The 19,812-nt window shown below is 52.6% G+C and overlaps 8 protein-coding genes across 8 annotated transcripts; 3 read left to right on the top strand and 5 right to left on the bottom strand.

Annotated features, from left to right (window-relative positions):
- Positions 1–697: 697 nt before the first annotated feature.
- On the top strand, positions 698–1,012 carry J4E87_004451 (uncharacterized protein; the record flags this gene model as incomplete). The annotated part of the gene is made up of 2 exons (XM_049376072.1): positions 698–704; positions 795–1,012. The coding sequence occupies 2 exons, from the start codon at positions 698–700 to the stop codon at positions 1,010–1,012; spliced, it is 225 nt and encodes a 74-aa protein (XP_049234281.1).
- Positions 1,013–2,666: 1,654 nt separating this feature from the next.
- Positions 2,667–4,139, bottom strand: J4E87_004450 (uncharacterized protein; the record flags this gene model as incomplete). Its single annotated transcript, XM_049376071.1, is given in 5 exon segments — positions 2,667–2,735; positions 2,752–2,977; positions 3,008–3,085; positions 3,297–3,965; positions 4,135–4,139. The coding sequence occupies 5 exon segments, from the start codon at positions 4,137–4,139 to the stop codon at positions 2,667–2,669; spliced, it is 1,047 nt and encodes a 348-aa protein (XP_049234280.1).
- Positions 4,140–4,209: 70 nt separating this feature from the next.
- Positions 4,210–6,065, bottom strand: J4E87_004449 (uncharacterized protein; the record flags this gene model as incomplete). Its single annotated transcript, XM_049376070.1, has 2 exons — positions 4,210–5,813; positions 5,915–6,065. 2 exons carry the CDS (start codon positions 6,063–6,065, stop codon positions 4,210–4,212), a joined length of 1,755 nt encoding a protein of 584 aa, XP_049234279.1.
- Positions 6,066–7,092: 1,027 nt separating this feature from the next.
- On the top strand, positions 7,093–8,480 carry J4E87_004448 (uncharacterized protein; the record flags this gene model as incomplete). Its single annotated transcript, XM_049376069.1, has 2 exons — positions 7,093–7,460; positions 7,544–8,480. The coding sequence occupies 2 exons, from the start codon at positions 7,093–7,095 to the stop codon at positions 8,478–8,480; spliced, it is 1,305 nt and encodes a 434-aa protein (XP_049234278.1).
- Positions 8,481–9,549: 1,069 nt separating this feature from the next.
- On the bottom strand, positions 9,550–11,130 carry J4E87_004447 (uncharacterized protein; the record flags this gene model as incomplete). Its single annotated transcript, XM_049376068.1, has 1 exon — positions 9,550–11,130. One exon carries the CDS (start codon positions 11,128–11,130, stop codon positions 9,550–9,552), a length of 1,581 nt encoding a protein of 526 aa, XP_049234277.1.
- A 3,378-nt stretch (positions 11,131–14,508) lies between these two features.
- J4E87_004446 (uncharacterized protein) lies at positions 14,509–16,434 on the bottom strand (the record flags this gene model as incomplete). The annotated part of the gene is made up of 4 exons (XM_049376067.1): positions 14,509–15,418; positions 15,470–15,881; positions 15,936–16,043; positions 16,428–16,434. The coding sequence occupies 4 exons, from the start codon at positions 16,432–16,434 to the stop codon at positions 14,509–14,511; spliced, it is 1,437 nt and encodes a 478-aa protein (XP_049234276.1).
- A 292-nt stretch (positions 16,435–16,726) lies between these two features.
- Positions 16,727–17,610, top strand: J4E87_004445 (uncharacterized protein; the record flags this gene model as incomplete). Its single annotated transcript, XM_049376066.1, has 4 exons — positions 16,727–16,766; positions 16,821–17,328; positions 17,385–17,484; positions 17,536–17,610. 4 exons carry the CDS (start codon positions 16,727–16,729, stop codon positions 17,608–17,610), a joined length of 723 nt encoding a protein of 240 aa, XP_049234275.1.
- Positions 17,611–17,919: 309 nt separating this feature from the next.
- Positions 17,920–18,638, bottom strand: J4E87_004444 (uncharacterized protein; the record flags this gene model as incomplete). The annotated part of the gene is given in 4 exon segments (XM_049376065.1): positions 17,920–17,939; positions 17,959–18,340; positions 18,393–18,606; positions 18,634–18,638. The coding sequence occupies 4 exon segments, from the start codon at positions 18,636–18,638 to the stop codon at positions 17,920–17,922; spliced, it is 621 nt and encodes a 206-aa protein (XP_049234274.1).
- Positions 18,639–19,812: the final 1,174 nt, after the last annotated feature.

The raw sequence follows: 19,812 nt of genomic DNA, 5'->3' as shown, positions 1-19,812 counted from the left end.
GCCCCCCAAATGGCAACGACAATAATCTTGAGGGATCTGTGGTTGAGCGAGCAGCAAGGTTAGTCAAATATCCATTGGGACCGGTTTTGTCGTAGCTTGGATAGACGACGATGGATGGTTTAAATTCATCGCCGAAAAGGCTATCGGCTAGCATCTTCACATAGCTGAGAGTGCGGTGATCGGCTTCGGTTACGTGTTTGGCCATGACTCTGGAGTTCGCTTCCACAATAGCTTGGTGTTTTGGTGAGTTGGAAAAGGGAAGGCAAAGTACGCTCCCTATATGGGTGGATAAATGCGACAGTTTGCTCGCCATAGCAGTAGACACAAGCGCGTCGAATAGTCTCTGATGGTCCAATGGTGTGGAAGCCCCCATGTACTAGACATTCTTCTGCGACATGGAAGAATACTCAAGAAAGATGAGGATCAAAAGCACGGCCCATTCGACGTCTGCTGCACCATCGTAGCGTGTTGGTGTTGCGTTGCACAAACGCCCAACAAGGAATGCTCCGCCCTTGTGGCGCATGCGCAAACGCCCGATCTGTTTTTTCCAGTTACTTCTCGGATTTTCGCCGACTCTCTTACATGATCTGGCTGCTGCCTTTTCCGATCTCGTCGACACGATGACGCCGGTGGCACTTCTTGTAGCAACTGTCTCATTGGTTGCGCTCGTAATCCAGTATCTTTCTTACCGACGACAATGGCTCGTAGGTCCAATCTATCACCTACACACTCCCAAATTACTGAATTTGCAAAGTCAGATCAAGCGATTAGCGACCGCCACGGATGTCTTCCAGCCCCCAGACTGAAGAACCAGAGGCCATTTGGTATCGATCGACTTGAGCAGATCTTCCGCGCAGACTCTGAATCGCGATTGATGGAGCTCTTCCTGTTCCATTTTCGGCAAACGGGAAAGACACTAGAGCACAAGTTCTTGGGAGTGAAGGCGTATGGAACGGTCGAGCCGGCTAATTTGGAGGCTATCTTGTCTACCAGTTTCAAAGGTACGGAATGAAGAAGATGAGGTGGTGGGTATTTTAGAACGCTGACTTACAGGTAGATTTTGGTCTTGGACCTCGTCGAGCTATCCTGTTTCCGGCGTTTGGTGACGGTATTTTCACGCAGGAAGGCGCTGACTGGAAACACTCCCGGGATATGCTGCGACCGCAATTGCAGCACAAGCATTATGAGAGCCTTGAAATATTCCAAGAAGCGACCAATGATCTCATCCGGTTGGTTCGAGAACGCGACGGGATCGTTGATCTGCAGCCGCTCTTCTTCCGCTTGACTCTCGATACTACAACAGCGTTTTTGTTTGGCGAGTCCACTCGCAGTCTCGCAAACCCGGAGGTTATTGGGGAGCGGACTTTTGCGGATGCATTCAATACCGCCCAACAATGGGCCGTTATCAGATATCGACTCCAGGACCTGTACTGGATGATTGACGGTAGAGGGTTCAGGAAAGCTTGCCGAGATGTTCGCGAGTTTGCCGACAAGATTATCGATCGCAACATTTCGTCGAACCGATGTAAGACAGGTGATGAGGGTAAACATGTCTTTCTGGATGCCGTTGCGCAGCATGCGTCGAATCGAGCTGTATTAAGAGGTCAAATCATCAGTCTGTTGGTCGCTGGGAGGGACACCACAGCCTGCCTTCTTTCCTGGACATTGTGAGTTGCGCTTTCCGGTGTTGGTATTCGCGTCTAATGTGAACAGCTTTCTACTCGTACGTCATCCGAATGTGATGAAGAAGCTGCGCGAGGAACTTCTCTCGACCTGTGGCGCTGATGCGGAACTTGGCCGCGATAGCTTAAGACGGTTGCCGTACCTGCAAAACGTACTCAAAGAAGGTACGTCTCAACCCTAAGTTTTCCTCTCGAATGAGTTTCTCACCCTCAGATCAGTCCTGCGACTCTACCCATCTGTACCTGTCAACATCCGTATGGCTACAAGGACCACGGTACTCCCCACAGGTGGCGGTCCGGATCGCACTTCCCCAGTCCTCATACCCAAAGGGAGCGCGATAGCTTTCAGTGTGTATGCCATGCACCGCCGACCGGACCTTTACGGGATGGATGCAGAGCTGTTTCGGCCAGAGAGGTGGGATGAAGAGATGCCTTTGCAGCAAGATCCGACGAACGCCAAGTGGGGATATCTTCCTTTCCATGGTGGACCGCGGACCTGTCTAGGCAGTAAGTACCTGCGTGGGTTACGCTTTTCGTCATTAAGCTAATCTGAAATTCTAGTGGACTTCGCGCTAACGGAAGCTGGATACGTGGTTGTGCGACTTCTTCAGAGCTTCGCGGATGTCAGACTTCCCAAAGGAGAAGCTGCCGACCTGGTAGGAGTGGAGAAGCAGGTCATGACATTAGTCATATCGATCAAAGACGGCTGTAAAGTTGAGATCAGTTAGTAGTAAGGCACAACTTTGGTAGGGTTTCTGGTGATGAGATGTGATGGAGATGTCCACCTGGGCAGGTGCACATGTACTTTCAATCTGATTAGCGCGCGGCGCTAGTGAGGACCCTGACTCCTCGACCAGCAGGTACCAGGGACCACATCTACCAAACATGCCATCCATTGCTTAACCATGCCTCTACGTTTTCCTATCTACCAAGGCTTCTGTGGAATAAACTCTACCCCAATTTCTCTGGCGATATCTTCCATCGTCAAAGCTTCTCCTGCAGCTGAGACCAGCCCTGTTCCGCTCTCCGCTCTCCTCCTAGCTTCTCCATACGCTGCTTCGCAACTCACCAAGTTCTTCCTCTTCCGTTCGTTTTCTTCCACATCATCTCTTTCCTTGTCGCTTATGATCACGTCGAGTCTCCAGGACGTGATTTCCTCAAGCCTCTTCCGCACGGCTTCTAGAACACCAATCCGAGTTTTGGCTGTTTCGACCTGCGAGAGTAGTCGTCTCTTGACACTACCCGAAGACTCTATTTTTGACTCTACTACAGCGGCACGATACCGGTAAGAATCCCTGTCAGTGCTCAAGCCGTGGGAAACGTACAATTTGCCATTTGGATAGACGGCGTCGAGAAGCTTGGTTACGACGTAGAAGGTCTGGAACTCGAGGTCTGTGATGCTACTGGACATTGGTGCTGGTCCCGGGTTGTTAGATAGCGTAAGTGTTGGAATGTCAGCATGCGTGTGCGTGAAGTTATATAAGTAGAAGGCAGGTATAAGTTTGTCTACCAGAACAGTGATCAAACTTAGCATCACCCAGCCGACTTAATCCCAGTCTCATGATAGCCGCACAGGTACTTGCAGCAGAACAACATGTCACATATGTAACACACTACGAAGTCTGCACATCACCCTGACCGCCCCTTGTCCCTTCCTTCAACTCTCTATCCTCTGGCTTCGCTCTTGCCTTCACCCGAACTGGTGAAGAGTCCTCACTTGACTTGCGTTTACCAGACTTTTCCGCGTCCCCCTTCCCTAGAGACTGGTCGGTGTCCAACCGGGGCTTTTTATCAGCACCTCTTCCACCCGGCACTCTCCCCTTTCTCTTTCCCCCCTCGTCTTCCTCTTCACTGGATGGTTCCATGGCATCAAGTTCAGCATCAAGTTCAGCATCCCTAGCCCGCCGTTCCGCCTCGATCTGCTCAAAGTTATCATGCACGTAGTCCTCCAGATCTCCCAAAAGTGTGTCTAGTGCATCGACGCGTTTCTTCGCATTACCGCTAGCCATGATGATTTCCTTCATCACCTTGCCTTCATACTTCGCTACCCCGGCGTGGTAGCTGAGAACCTTGCCGGCTAGGTTCTTTTCACGGGCAACATACAATCTGTGCCCCGGGAACACCTGGCGGATGAGTTTGGCGATGAAGTAGAAAGTGTTGTACTCTGCGGCTGTGATAGGCATGTGTGCTGATTTTGATTTCGCGAAGTTCTCGTCGACTATCGGAAAAGGGTGCGTGTATGAGTTCAATCTGATGAGCATGCGAATGCGCAGATATATAATACTACAACGGTACAAGTTTGCTTACTTAGTCAGCTACTAGAATCAACGAGACTTGACTAACTACGTACAGCTGGTCTCAGGAGAGGAACGCAAGAAATGAAAAAGCCATTGGCAAGAACATCTCCATTCCTCAAATGACTAGACATAAACTCCATTCCTATGCAACAAACGCCATGCTATGCAACATTGAAATGTACATATCAACATAACCAACATGCCTTCGTATCCGTTATATTCGCCATATCTCACGTCCCCCAATCATCCCATTCGCCGTTTTTCCGCGGCCGTTCCCGACTTGTGCTTTTCTTCGCTTTTGGTGCTGGATCTAAGAACCCATCTGGTATATCATTCCAGTTTTGCGTTCCTTTTGGTGGTGCAGATACGGTTTGCGCTTTTCGTGCTTTTCGTTGGTCTACCGCTTGCTCGTCGCTGGAGACTTCGTAATCGTCGTCTTCGTCTTCGGATATGTAATTGTATTGGTCGAACTTCCTCCTGTCGATATTTTGCAGCTGGACGTCGCCATCGGCGTACATGCCGCGTTCTCTTCCTAGTATTTGGTCGGCTTTGTTTGGGCTTCTTCGCCCGTCGATTGGACCTTTGGCGATGCCGTTCGAGGGGGTAAGGTATTGAGTCGGCTCGCCTTGACGAGTGGGTGCTTGCCACTCTGGTCGTCTTGTGGCTCGCGGTGGAGGCTGGTTGTATTGGCCGGGCATCCACCCACCCGGACCGCGAGTGGGACGTGTGAATTCTGCCTCAGTAGGAGTATCAACACCCCAGCCAGCCGCGCGCTCACGCTGCTTCTGTATTTGCTCTTCCCTTTCTCTTTCACGCTTTATCCGTTCTCGAGCTGCCAGCCACTTCGGACTGGGCTCCCACGACCATCCGTCTCCAGTTGTTGTTACCAGTGGCACGAACCACTTCAACGGCGAAGGGCCAAAAACATGTCCGATGTTGCGCTTCCAGCCCAGATCGAATGCGTTCGGTAGCATCTCGTTGTCGCGCTCGTCGAGGTAGCTGTCGTAGCGGTCTTGGTTCTGCTGGCGTTCTCGGTATTCGTAGGATTGGTAGTGCGGGTGGGAGTAGCCGTTCGCGTGGCCTGGGACGGGAGAACGCGATGCGGAGCGCGAAGGCTGCTCACCCTCTTCGGGTCTGGTGACTCCCGGGAGAGCGTTCGCGTGGATCTCGCGCAATTGGTCGCCAACGCTCAAGCGACCGTTTGCTTGCGCCTCGACATAGTTTCGGTCGTTGAGTTGGTGCTTCATCGTGCTTCGGAGTGGTGAGAGGTAGCGCGTCTTCTCCAAGCTCTCGATCGTAGTCTGGCCCCTGACCGTAAGCCATAGATGCCATGCGGTGAAGCCTGTTATGACAATTCCGATAATGCCGGACAGCACAGCGAGCAAGACGTAGTTGACGGGCATGAAGGACTCGGTGTATTGCCCGTCACTGAGGATTTCGCTCCAGACCCAGGTCGCAGATGTCGCAAAACACACCCAGCAGAAGAAGGAGAGATATGTCAGGAAGAGGACGAAGGCTTTGTAGTTGCGCAGGCCAACGCAAGTCGCGAGCCACGGGCAGTGGTGGTCCATCTTCAAGACGCAGCGCTTGCATGTGGAGCAGTGGTGGGAGCGGTCGGGCTTCTTGGACTGGCACTTGTTGCAGAAGCGCAGTTCACCGGTCGATGCCTTGACAGTGAAGGACGTGTACTGCATCTCTCCTCCCTCTTGTGACGGCAGGTGGCTATAGCCATTCTTGATATTGAGCGGCGATCCGGGGTCGGTGAATACGGCGGTCGTGTAGCTCCAGTTGAGCATGAGATAGAGGAAGACGCCGAGGGCAGACGAGAACTTTCCTATGCGGCGTGTCAGTAGTCGCGTCCAGGTATTTGTTTAAAGTGGTCTCATTGGACATGGACAGATATGCATTGGATGTATTGTACAGAGGGAGACGCACCCGTCCAGACATTCTTCGACGGGACAAAGCCGATGCCAGCCTGCACCCACACGGCCCACGACGTCAGGCCGTAGACGAAGAGCAGCGGGAAGTAGGTGACGGCGGTGCAGCAGTAGCGCTCCACCTTCCTGGCCCAGCCGCGGCGGCGCATGGTTCGCGAGGGGGAAGTCGGGGGAGAGGGCGAGCCCAGCGTGGCCATGTCTATGGACGCAGCGAGTGGGCGGGCATGTGGTGCGGTGGGTTGCGAGGGGATGTTTGTGCCTGGGGTCACCCCGTTTAGGCGCAGATCGAGGACGGGCGGCCTGGAGAAGGGGAGGCTGCGGAGGACAAGCAGCCGGCGCACGACTAGTTTCAGGGTGCAGCGGCGCACAGCATGACACAAACTAGCAAGCAGCGGACGGGGCGGACTTGAGAGATGGAATAGGTAATGTAGTGCTGCAGAAACAAGTCGTGCAGGGTCACGGGGTGTCGTCGTCCAATTCGTGGTCTAGTCGTGTCTGATCGTAGTCATCAATAGTCGTCGTAGTCCAATGTTGTAAGCGTCGGCGTCGTAATCGGTGGTGGAATGAGGCGCATGATGGGTAGCGCAGAGGGTAGCGTGTCCCGGAGTACGCAGCGGCGCGCCTTGCTCACATCGACTCGGCACGCCGACCACGTGACGCCGTTGTTGGGACCGCCAACGCGACGCGGTACGTATGCATGTCATAAAACAAAAAGTCAGCCGCAAGCACCAACGGACAGGTGGCAGGTCAGACGCGCCTTTCAATTTTGGAGTACTTCCACTTTTGGAGGCGTCTGGGTGCTGTCGCCCGTTTCAACTGCGCCGTCGCACACTCAGCCTGCGACGGCCGCGTCCTCTACAAGCTATATCCACCCGGGCGAGCGTAAAATAACGGCAATCCCGGGTGCATGCGCGATAATCTAAGGTAGCCTGATACAGTGGTTACAAGACGCAATGTCGGTGCCACACCCCGGCATGCTCCCGTATTGCTCCCGCCGCAACCTGCGACATTTAGACATGGCCCTCGCCCAGCGCGATCTGCTTCGGTCCTGCCACACAACGTCCTAATGCCTACTTTGTTCTTGCGATAGCGTGCCCCCACCTCCTCGACTTCGCGGACATGTCTAGCAACTCTCCTTCAACAGCAACAACTTTTGGCCCATTACCTTAGCTAGACATGCTTGCCTCCAGGAAGCGGCCCACGCCGCTGCTGCTGCTCACAGTCCTCGTCCTCATCGGAATATGGTACCACAGCAGAGACACTGACCGCATATACCTGCAATGGATGTCCTCGATTGAGTCGCGCCCTGCAAAGATACCCTCCAACAAAACCTTAGGCTTCGGCGCCGTCGTAGTCGTGTCCAAGGATGGCTCCTCGCGCCGCAAGCCACTCCTGCAAGCTGCCAATGTCACCGACATCGACCTTACCATCCCGACCCAGCCAGAATGGACAGAAGGCGACGTCCAGCGCTTCATCAACGGTCAGGAAAAGGCGCAGAAGGGATCGATACTAGCGTGGTTAGGGCACCACAACGCGCTGCGCTGGTAAGTTATATCGACGCCGGCATGCCACCCGTCTTGGCGTGCATGCAGCCACATCGAGCAGCTGCTGATTCGCCATGATTTAGGTTTCTGGATTCAGGCCTCGAGACGGCTCTCATTCTCGAAGACGACGTCGATTGGGACATTCGCCTGCGCAGTGTCCAGATACCCCTTGCGGCAAGCGCTGCCCGACAGCTCCTTCCTCCACCACGCGCTCAACACCCGGGCGTCAACACCGCCAGCAACCACACACAATACTGGGGCGACCAAGATGCATGGGATCTGCTCTATCTCGGTCATTGCGGGGACTACTTCGACATTGTCACCGAGGACGGCCCAAAGACCGACCGCCAAAACTTCAATCTGAGCGCTATGCCACACATCCTATGGCAAGATCCTACGCTCCCATCGTGGATTAACCTGCACCCATTTACGCAAGACCTATTCCGACTTTTAGGCATGCCCGAGAAAACGCGCGTCATGCACCGAGCCAAGTTCCCCCTCTGCTCCTTCGGATACGCCGTCACACGCCGCGCCGCCGAACGTCTCCTCAACGATCTCGCTCCGCCGAAACTGAAGAAGTCAGGAGCCCGCGCATTCGACGTCGCCCTTCTTCACGCCTGCAACAAGGGAGAGAACACGCCATCTCCCACACCAGAGTGGCAGAGAGCCAACCCACGAACTCGAAGCAAATACCCGAGCCCCGGACTACGGTGCTGGACACTGAACTCCGAGCTATTCCATCACATGCCTGGTAAAAGCGAGATTGATTCAATTGGAGAGAAACTCGGCGAGGAACATAGCCTGCCGCCAGTAGACCTGGCAGCCCAAGCGCAGGTCGTATACCGAAACGAGACCACAAACATCGACTGCGGATTCTGGAACGGCGCCTTCGCGTTCGACGAGGACGATACCGAACGGCTGCATTTCCTGCAAGAAAAAGTTGGGAGGCAAGGCAACTGCCTCAAAGAAGGCAAAGACCGAGACGAGATCACATACCCGCCTCAAAAAGCGATGACGTGAGAAACCCTCAGTACAACATCGCATGTCACCTTCCATGTACATATTAGATTTCACGACGAGCACATCTTAACAGGATACCCGGCGTTATAGACACCACGGGATTTACGGGCGTTTAGCAGGAGCATCAACTAGGATTTCATCGGCGACATGAAGCCTCAGGACAAGGCGCAACATGATCTTTCTGGATTTTCTTCTCTACACTTTTTAGGGCACTATACCATAGCGGCGATTTCATCTACCAAGGCGTATGTATGTGAGGGCACGGTTTCGAGACCACCTTTTTGTCACAGTTTACGATAGCTTCTATCGACGTTACTTTGATCCGCTTCATGAAACAGATTCGCATTGCATTTTCTCATGCTTCTTTGCCTAGTGACGTACACACATGTTCTCCCCTCGAAACTCCAATGCAAGGACCACAAAAAGTATGACCGCTCATTCGGTACACGGCAGCACAACACCAACGATCGCAATACTAATCTTCTCCACTTGCAACGTGTGGGGCCGTACTCAACCACCGCGCAATCACCGACGTCACAGCGAAACTACCAATGCAAACCGACAACACGATAAGTAATCAACCCCCAAACCCACCGATGACCAAGAAAACTTTTCCCATCCTCTTCTCACTCTTCCTAACCGTAAAATAAGCACGGCAATTCCCACATCACCCACCCGTCCTCAACACGTTGAGTTCCTTAGCCCACGTCGGCGTACCTGTCGATCTGTCCAGCTCGTTTCGGACAACGGACAAAGCAAGCCTTATCCTAGTACGGAAGTGACATGTAGATCCTTGCCCGCGTTTTGGGACAGCGACGTGTAGGCTGTCTGGGCGTGAAACAAGCTTTTTTAGGGCCGATGGCCACGTGTTTGTGATAGGGGAGGGGGAGAGGGAGATTTGAGGGGGGGTTGGGTAGGCGTTGTTGGAGGGTGCTGACGAGGTGTGGAGGGTGTTGGTGATGCGGAGGGTTGGCGTGCGATATTGAGTGAGTTCGCGATTTTGTGGGGTGCCGAGTCGGGAGAATCGGGTCCGGGTTTGTTGAAGGCATACTGCTGAACTAGATTCGATTCAATCGTAAACTCTTGATAGCAGATCCAACTCTTCCTCCGTCGTCGAGCTCATAATGTTGCCAATCGCATCGCAGTCTTGCTCTCCATGTCTGGACCTCTTCCAGTCTTGTAGTAAGTCTACCACGGAGTTGTGGCCATGATTTTGCGCCCAGTACAGTGTCCTCCTGTAGTTATGATTGTGCCGTCCCTGAACATTAGCTCCAGACTCGAGGAGGTAGGTGACCATTTCGAGATTGCCCTTGTCAGCAGCGATCTCGACTGCGCTCCTGCTCCATTTACGCGTAGTAGAATTGACATTAGCTCCAGCTTCAACTAATATGCTGACTATCTCGAGAGAGCTCCCGTAGACTGCTTTTTGTAGTGGCGTCAAGTTTGACCGGCTACTCAAGACGTTGACGTCGGCCCGGGCCTCTACTAATTGGCGCACTATAGCAACGTTCCCTTCTTCTATCGCCGAATGAAGCGGTCTTATTATTGAACCCGAAACATATGTGTACGACAGAAGGTTTGGATTGGCACCCATTTGGAGGAGACACCTGACTTCTTCGCAATAACCGCGTTCCACAGCTTGTTCGAGTGCATTATGGAGGTACTCTTGCACATAGTCGTATCCCATGGCTAGTTTGACGTGGTCAGGACGCCATCCAGCATCTAGGATTGCCTTTCCGAGAGCGACGTTCTCGGTACAACGAGCTGTTACATATCCAGCAGTCAGCTGTCGTAGACGTTCTTGACGCCGCTTCCTGTCGAGAGCATGATACGGGAACGTGAGGAACTTTCCAAGATATCTGGTCTTACTAGTACGCAAAGAGACCATAAAAGCGCTGTCGCGAGGCACCCATCCAGTGGCGAAATCTCCTCTATCGGCTCTGGAGTAAGGGTTAAAGCCTGCTTCGAAGAGGATATCTACTATGTTGTCGTAGGATTGTTCCACGGCGTGAACAAGTATATCCAATCCTTTCCCGCCTGGTTTGGAATGCCAAGTCGCTTCACTAGCGAGCTGTGGTTTCGCGAAGTCTATAGTATTCCGAGTGAATGCGCCCGAGAGGAAGTCGGAATCGACGACTGGACTACCAGTGAAGATTCTAGCACAGCAGCTATTCAGGATGTCAATCACGTTCTTATTACCGCCGAGGATAGCTATTTGTAAAGCGTTGAAAGCTTTGAAAGTTGCCGTTGAATCGTGAAACTGTCTGGAATGTCCTCTCGCGTTGGCATCCACTCCAACGTCGAGTAGCATCTCTAATAGCGCTTCGTTCTCATCTTTCACTGCATCGAACAAAAGATTCTCGCAAAATTGTCTCCATTTTACCTCTGCGAACGAGTTCCCGTCTGATTTGGAGAGGAACACTAGGCGACGGAGAAGCGCAAGATCATCGGCAGTGTTGAAAGCTCGCAAAATGTCGTACAGATCATCTTGTGGTAAGTTGTGCTTGACAAAGAACTGGAGAAATTCATCGTGCCCGTCGTAGAGAAGCTCCTTCACGGGCCTTTCGTTTAGATAGCGAAGAGCGTATCTCTCCGTTATGGGGACATCATCAAAACCCTCGTCCTCAATGACAGAGATGGCTGCACACATGTACTCATACAATATGTCTGAACATGAGCGCTGTGTTGAGTCTGAGACCGAATGTGGGGACAGAGACTGTAAGTGTGTCGCTTCTGAGGGTGTTTCGGTAGAAATATGGCCGGACACGTCAGATACAGCGGTCACATCTGGAGCTGTAGCTGCCGGCGACAACACACAATCGTCATCCCGGGCGTGTACAAGTGATCCTTGAGGATTACCAGCTGTCGGTACTTCTTCATTGAGGTGTTCGTCATGCTCTGGCCCCTCGCTCAGCTCCTGGCAATCGCGCTCTACAGTCGGCGGTGGCGTCGAAATTTCGATGCCTGGTGGCGTTCGAGAACGAGGCTGAGGATGCAGTCCTGATTGATCAGTCAGTGGATCGGCATTGCTAACGACATCTCTTCACCTACGCGATTTGCAGAGATCAAAAGTTTTATCCCGTCTCCGGAGCTTCTGGCGCTGTAGCCTTGCCTGCGATACCGTTACACCACGGACTTCGACGTTTGTTGGACGCTTCCTTTCGTCCAGACGATCGAGAATGAAATTCCATTCCTCTTTCCGCACATTTTTCGAGACATGCCATCTCTTGAAAGATCGTTCATATTGCGGCTTGCTTTCATTTTGATTAGCAAAGTACTTTTTTGGTGTAAGCCATCGCTCACGTTCGTATAAAGCCGTGCGTGGCCATGGCGTGCATGACGTCAGACAGCGGCTTGTCTTGCTCAACGTATAGTGAGAGGATGTCTTTCTTTCGCAACATCCATTCTGATTCTTCTTGTTCTAGTCTTCTGGGCATTGCTCGAGTCTCTGACAAAGGAGTAATCGCTGTTGTGGAGTTCAGAGTAAGACCTTAGTGTGAGTGGTCCTTGGCGATAAGTAAGCGGTAAGCGGTGAAAGGCGCAGAAACCTCAGGCAAGATATCGAAACTCGTCAGGCTCTGGCGCAGTGGTATGGAACACACAAACAGAACTGTAATATCTGGAAACAACATCTGATTGCGACGTTCAGCAAGTAAAAGGTAGAGGGGGTGAAGACGTTGAGGATGAAGCGAGGTAAGCAGCACTCCATTGGTCACTTTCAGAATCATCGCAAGCTCACCACAATTTTCCCGCAAGGCTGCTTCTCTTTGGTTTCTATAACTCGGTGATTGGATGATGCCATAATCTTCGATGGCATCTGCCACGTTGTACACAGCCGCAATTGCCCCGCGTGGGTTGAGGCGCCACGTGACTCGGGACGGTCCATCTGGTAGGTCTATGCCAAAATCTCTCATGCGATGTGCTTCGAGCGTAGTGAGAATAACTGTGAAGCACGCGCTCCAATCTTGGTGATTGGCTATGTCTGGTTGCTCCTGGCACGGAGCGCAGTGGAGCTCCAGCAGGGGTAAGATGCAACCCTTAGTCGGTCGAAGGAGGGCTCTCGCTTTTGAGAAGCTACAGGGCTGTACCTACCATGCCTGCAGCTCGTCCGGGCACGGATCACAGATCCACCTAGCATACTCGTGCGTATATGTAATTGGACGCAGCCACCGGCATGCCGCTGCCTGCGTGCACAGCCTGATCGCGAACGTGCAACGGCTTTGACTTAGCATGCCACCTGCATGCGACTCGCGCCCCAAGGTAAACCTAACTGAGTCAAATGTCTTTCGGCTACCACAATGGCGGGTGCATATCCAGAAGACAAAAGATCTGAGCATCCGTGCCAGCCTCTTACGTATGTTCATGCTAGAATGCGATTGTGAGCTGGTTGGTCGCAGCCATAATCATCGATCAAGTAGCTGAGCCGCTTGGGGTATATAACAGTCCCCTCTCGCTGCTATGCCCAAGATCAAACAACAGCCATAGGGCTCTCATTAATACTTACCTAAGACCCATGTACATATGTCAGCCATCCTCCACTCGTTTCAATACAAAAGTATCGTCCTGAAGCGATGCCACTCGACACCCAAAGCATAGTTGCTATCGTGGCCCTACTCATTACATGTCCACCGACAATCTGGCTTCTATATAAGTTATACATGCGACGTCGAGACCGAAGTATTCACGGTATGTACGCATGATTCCGAGGTCTCCTACCAGACCAATGTATAGCTAACTATCCTAGGATCAGACAGTCTCCTTCCGACGCATACGCACACTCTAAGTACACACATACCGAGACGCAACATTCTCCTTCGGCAGCAGCGCGCACACACGTGGTCGTTACACACAACCATTATGCTCGAAGATATGGCGTCTGTATACCATCATGAGTCGAGAGGTACATTGGCACACCTTCACGTGTGTACATATGACACTGACTCAATATAGATGGGAGAATCTAGTTCAGTTCGAAGCATCCTCATGTAGACGCGGTTGATCGCTCGATTTCCCAGATAGCATACTGGGACAAGCACCCCGGGTTATCGAAAGCGGGCGCAGACCTTGCCAATATAGTAGACGTCGTGAATGATGGTAAACATGAGGAGGTGCAAGAACCAGGCGATGCCTGCAGGATACGATGTGATACGATGGGTGTATGTAGACAACACCGATAGCATATCAGTCTCCGGACTGCCCAATACCTTCATGGTGCTCTCTCATATTCGGCGATCCTGTCTCTGCCCGCTGTTCCCATTCTATGCTCATGGCACCGCAGGTCGCTTCTTGACAACGGATGGTTTGAGTACCCTCTGATACCGCGCCAGATCAAAACTCCCATCTTCCAGCTCTTTACTATCCGGGTCACCAGCCCAACAGAATGTCCGACACTTCTCAAGCACCGTCTCATCATCAGTTAAAGTCGCCTCGCACCAGGTCCAGATGTAAGCACCGGTCTCGTACTCCTGCAAACGCTTGAAATGCTCTTCCTCTTCTACCTTCCACACCACACCTGACACCTTCCCATCGCCATCGCCAGGTATTAACGCTGGGTACATGCTCCACATTCTGACTTTGAAGCCAAAAATGGTTGCAGGTCGTGTGGTGGGAAGCTCTGGAAGGCTCAGGACCGCTTGTAGGACTTCCGGGTCCATAAGTGAGCCGTACAGGAACATGTTGCAAGGACTAAAGGATTGATCAGGTGGAACTCGTAAGGCATTCGTACTGTGACCATGCTTTGTTTGAGATGGTGGTGCTGATACTTTCAGGTTTATGGCCTTTGAGGCGGGCTTTGGGGCAGGCGGAAGAGGAGGTGGGGTTGGAGCAGGCATGGTAGCAGTATCTATAGCACTGTCGCGTTCATGAGAACCCAGATTATCGTCACAGAAAGATGAGTTACGGGCTGTGTGGCATTCAGCGCGTCGAAGAAGGCTGCAGCCTAGGTAGCGTCCACGTACACAGCCTCGGGCATCATCGGCCCCCGAGCCTGTGTCGGATCCAATTACCGCAGCGCAACAACAAAAGAACACTATCGCTTCCTCTGAACGACAACTCTCACTCCCTGCGTCCCCGGCTTCGCGCGCGGAACAAAGCTATCAAGGTACAGGTCAACGGCATCGCGCCCAGTCTCAAACAGCGCGCACTCAAACCGCCGAAAGAAACTCGCAATGCCAATGTACAAATCCGCGTACGCAAGCTGCATGCCCACGCAGCTTCTCGTTCCACGTCCAAATGCAATCAGGTACTTTGTTAGCGCCTTTCCATCTGGCGCCTTTGCATCGTTTGCCCAGCGCTCCGGTATGAACGCGAAAGGATTGGGGAAAATGCTTGGATCATGAGAGGCGGTGTAATGGTCCATGCTCACGATAGTGCCTACAGGGAGCTGGTAGTCTCCTTCGGGGGTGTGGTAGACCATGGGTGTTGGCGAGAGGCGAGGGATGCGCTGAGGAGTGCCGTAGCCGAATCTCAGAGCTTCGTTGACCACGCCAGTCAAGTACGGCAACTGCATCAACGCGTCGAGATTCGGGATGTGATTCGGATCTGGAATCGCTGCGTCGAGTTCAGTGCACAACTTGGCCAGCGTCACAGGACTGGCGAGTAGGTGATACGAGCATGTCGACAGCGTGTACATTGTTGTTTCGATTCCCGCGCCGATGACGGAGATGGCTTCGTGCTGCAGGCGTTTGGTGGAGAGTTCGCTAGGTGGGAGGTCGGACTCGAGGAGAGCTGTGAAAAGAGATGGGATGGCCATCGTCTTTGCTCCAGAGGCGTGTACGGCTTTAGCGTGCTGAATTTGCGTCTCCATCTCTTTGTTGAAGGTCATGACAGAGCGCATTGGCGGCGACAGGAGCACGACGAGCCAGTCTGGGAGCAGCTTTAGGGATCTGATCATCCATGGGAATTGCGTGATGAAGTGGACAGGGTCGAGAAGATCAACCCTAAAACGTGTTAGTCATGCTACGTGTATGATTCGACATAAGGTGGCATACATGGCGTCGGAGAATTGGGCGCGAAAGTCAGGGTTCAGGATGAAGTCATACGGCTTCTCGAGACAGTATCCGACGACAATGTCCGAAGTGAAGGCGCCCCACATATTATTCAGGTTCATCGTCTTCCCGTTGGCGACGAATTCGGAATCGATGCGATTGCAGAGACGATCCATATGACTCTGGACGTGAGGCGAGTACTGAGTTATCTTACGTTTAGAGAAGAAGGGGTTGAGCGCGCTACGACGCAAACGATGAAGACTGTGCTCAGCAGTAGCGAACGAGGGCATCTCATTGTTGAAGCGGTGCTCAAGATGCTTGAGCTTGTCCGAGTGGCGAGACTGCGCATACAGGGTATCGTAGAAAGTGGGATCTTGGATGTGTACTTCGTTTGGACTAACACGCACGATAGGCCCTGCAACGAAGTGGTGAGCAAACAGTATTTGCTTCCTGAACCATGTAGACATACCGTATTTCTCGTGCCATTTCTGGTATTCCCACATGAATTGCCCACCGGGTGCCTTGAAGCACTCATAGTACGTTTCGACCCATTGCGTCAACGCGGCAAGCCTAGGACCTGGAACGCTCCGCAGAGAATGGAAGCAGAGACGATAGATGGAAACGCAAAGTACGTATAACGTGAGGAACACGCTAGACACAAGTCCAATCCGCCCGTAGGTCGAGGACACAAGGTTGTGGAAGAGTTGATTCATGACAGGATTCTGAGGATCTCAACCGCAGCCCGTTTGCGCAGACATATTGTATCAAAGCTTTCGAGCTGTACGAACGTGCACCTGAAGCTGCAGAGTGCTGACTTGAAGCATGCCTGGCAAATTCACTGCGTTTGGTGGTTGCTGAGTAGATGAAGATGACCACGCAAAGTCATTGCAATCGGATCATCACGAGACGAGCGCGAACACAAGAATGTAATACACGGACCGCAATCTTACAGGATGCTGACCTTGCATTAGTGTGACGGGCCGCGGGTGGGTGTGCTACAGCCAATTAGGAGCCATCAAAATAATCATAAATGTAAACATCAAGCTGTGCCACGCTCGTGCACGCTGCTTAGAAATGGCAGCTCGGTGCCTTCCTGCTAGACAAGGCTGCAGGTGACCGTGCAGTGTCACGTGGCTACTCAACTCACGGAGTAAGAGCCATGGAGCTGAACCATGATATTGGCCGGCTCGCGCTATAACCGACTGCATCTAACTGCAACCTACATACCATTCTCACCATACCCGCTGCACCTCCGAAAACATGTCCGGAAAGACGTATCTCATCACGGGAGCTAACCGCGGTACGTGCCTTTGACCTACTTGGTATTGCTAAACTGATTTGACTGGATATGCAGGCATCGGCCGCGGCATGTTCGACCATTATGTCGCACAGTCAAACAACACCCTCATTGCTGCCGTGCGCGACCCTGCCGGTGCTCAAGCCCTGCTCAGTGTTTCCAAAGGCGAGAACACCAAAGTCTTCATCGTCAAGATTGACTCGGCGTCCAAGACAGACCCATACGAGGCCGTGAAGGGCATCGACAAGATCGACGTCGTCATCTCAGCTGCTGGTATTGCGCCGCTCAACACCGTCGCCGATGTGCCACTCGAGGAGTTCGAAAACGCCCTCCAGGTCAATGCCATCTCTGTCATGATACTGTACAAGGCGACCCTGCCCTTGCTCAAGAAGTCAGACTCGGCCCGCTTCGCCTTCATCAGCGCTGCTGGCGGCAGTATCAACAACATGCCTGAGTTTCCTTATCCCAATATCAGCTACACCGGCTCCAAGGCGCTCGCCAACGTCATGGTCCGCAAGATGGGTATGGAAAACGACTGGCTGATCACGCTGTGCATCCATCCTGGGTAAGATATCCCCAAGCTTGTCGTGTGATGCCGAAGTTGACATGTCGTGTGAATAGCCTCGTTCAAACAGACATGGGCAACATGGGCGCACGCGCTTTCGGTCTGGAGAAGGCACCGCTCACCCTCGAGGACAGCAGCAAGAACACTGCGCACATTGTGAGTTTGATAACTTCTCTACAGCGTTGTCTGTCGTTAACGGGGCTCTAGGTCGATAATGCCACCAAGAAGGAGCATTCTGAGCAATTCTTCAACGAGACCATTGACCGCCGCTACCCTTGGTGAGACGAAATGTTTGATGGTAGAGGGAGGATCGTGTCTGGACAATATGAGGATGGGCATATCGGACGACTGTGCGACGTGGAACTGGTCTTACGAATTAGTATTGTAGTTGGCATATCGAGATAAATCATTTGCACCCGACGCCTTATGAGGAAAGTTGCAGACAGCGGTTACTGTTTATTATTAGCCCGAAAAGCCATGAGTCCTTTTAACAGACTCTGTGTTGCTTCACCGTACTTTAGCCTTTGCCAATGCTCACAACAGCGATAACAAATCCTAGCTATTTTTCGGGCGAAAGCCCTCGATCCTTCGCTACGAGAGCTTCCTTGAATCTGTCACAGCTCAACTTACCTTTCGCACGCTTGTTCAGATCACCACCATGTCGGACCAGGACCTCTACTACCTCCATCGAGCCGAGAGAAAAGGCCATATGCACGGGAGTCCAGCCGTGAACATTCATCGCGTTGGGATTTGCACCGGCTTTGAGTAGCCTCGACATCACCTTCACATGTTTACCAAGACTGGCCCTATGCAGAGCTGTGTTGCCGTCACTGTCGGGTTCATCGACGGTGTACCCCGAGCCCAGCAGAAGACCTACGAGGCTGTCATGACCGGCCTCGGCCGCGATGTGGAGGTTGGTCTGAAAGGGCTCGTCGTCGTCGAGGTCGTTGTCTTCTCCAATGCGGCCATCGACAAAGAGGTTGGGGGTGATTATACGAGTGTTGATTTGTGACTTGCGCTCATGTTAGTGATTCGCCAGCTTTATGACACGTCTCGAAATTTACCGCATCACCGCTGCTTTCAGACCCAGTTTGGGCGCGGCTCGCTCCGATGTCAGGCCACGCGGTTCTGTTTGTGTCTTGATTGAAGTAGAAGCCCCCAGCGTCGTCAGTACTGAAGACCATGGCCTCGGCTGGAGGGTCGTGGGGCCATAGCACAGCGTGACGTGACTGTGTCATAGACGGTGGGAAGTTGAAGTCGGTCATGTTCATGTGCGAGCTGCATGTCACTCAGCCAGATCGCCACGCCATAGCATTGAGAGTATCTTACCGTGGTCGCAACGATGGCGAAATAGGCGAATCTTGAAGTTGGCGGAGCAGCCCTGTAATTGTGACGTCCCCTCGTAGTGTGTTGCCGTCATTGGGGGTCGTCGATGGGGGCATCGGGTCTTGCTCCGACGTCTGTAGTCCAGCTGCGTGAGGGTGAGATAGCCTTCCCTCGCTGCCCCATGCCAGCACATCGTGGTTTGACTGCGGGCGCGGCTGTATAATTGGCCCGCTCGCTGTAGCTGCAGCGGACGGTGCCGCCGCTGTCGTGAATGGCTCTCCTCCATTTTTAGTCGCCTTCTTGCCTGCAGTGCCCGAACGGTCAGTATCAAAGGGCCGAGTAGTCGCAGAAGCCTCAATAATAATAGAAGGCGCGCCTTTGACTCGGACTAGGGCCCGGCCTTGGTTCGGGCCTTCTAGCAGTCTAAATCACTTACTGCGAAAGCGTCGCTGTGCGTGTCGGTTCTGTATCTTTCGCCGTTCCACGGCATCCATGGAGGGTTGCATTGTTACGGCACGGGCAGGTGGCTTGAGCTATATAGCGAGCAAGAATGGCTAAGACTCACGTTAATGACTGCGCACACGTGCAGGGTCTCAGGCACCCGCTGAAGACAGGGCCGAGTGCTGTGGGTGATCTCAGCCCGGCTCGGAGTTTGGCACTACTCTGTCTAGCGCCGAGAGCTAACCTTGTTTCGGTCTAGACTGATCACGTGATAGCCACGCCGTCAATCAACTGCCTACCTAGGTATACAACACACTTCGCATGATGCTATATCTTATTCTATCCACAAGATTACAATGTACACATACACGGTGAGAGCTTCAAAGCAATACTGACGACTATTCAACACATCGCTATCTTGTGTGATGTACCTAAGTAGAGTTGCGAACTCGGAAACTACTCTCCGTACACCATAGGAGAATCATCCAATTCTGAATTTGATTGTCTTCCGTGCAATAGCAGGCGACTTTGTTAAGACCGCAGGCGCGTATTTCCATATGCGTGTCGATTTGTAAACACACTCATTGGCAATAAGTGCCTGTGAGCATTGGGGGTTGCAGACGAAGGTATGCGCGGCTGAACGCCCAGCGAGGTCGATATAAGGCAATCAGCAAAGGCAACCAGTGTGGCGTTTCTAGCGTTCCAGGCCAGCGGAAC

The sequence above is a fragment of the Alternaria ethzedia genome (genome assembly GCF_023757985.1).
Source record: "Alternaria ethzedia strain BMP 0044 chromosome Unknown scaffold_8, whole genome shotgun sequence".
Taxonomy (NCBI): Eukaryota; Fungi; Ascomycota; class Dothideomycetes; order Pleosporales; family Pleosporaceae; genus Alternaria; species Alternaria ethzedia.
This window is presented reverse-complemented; position numbering and strand designations above follow the sequence as displayed.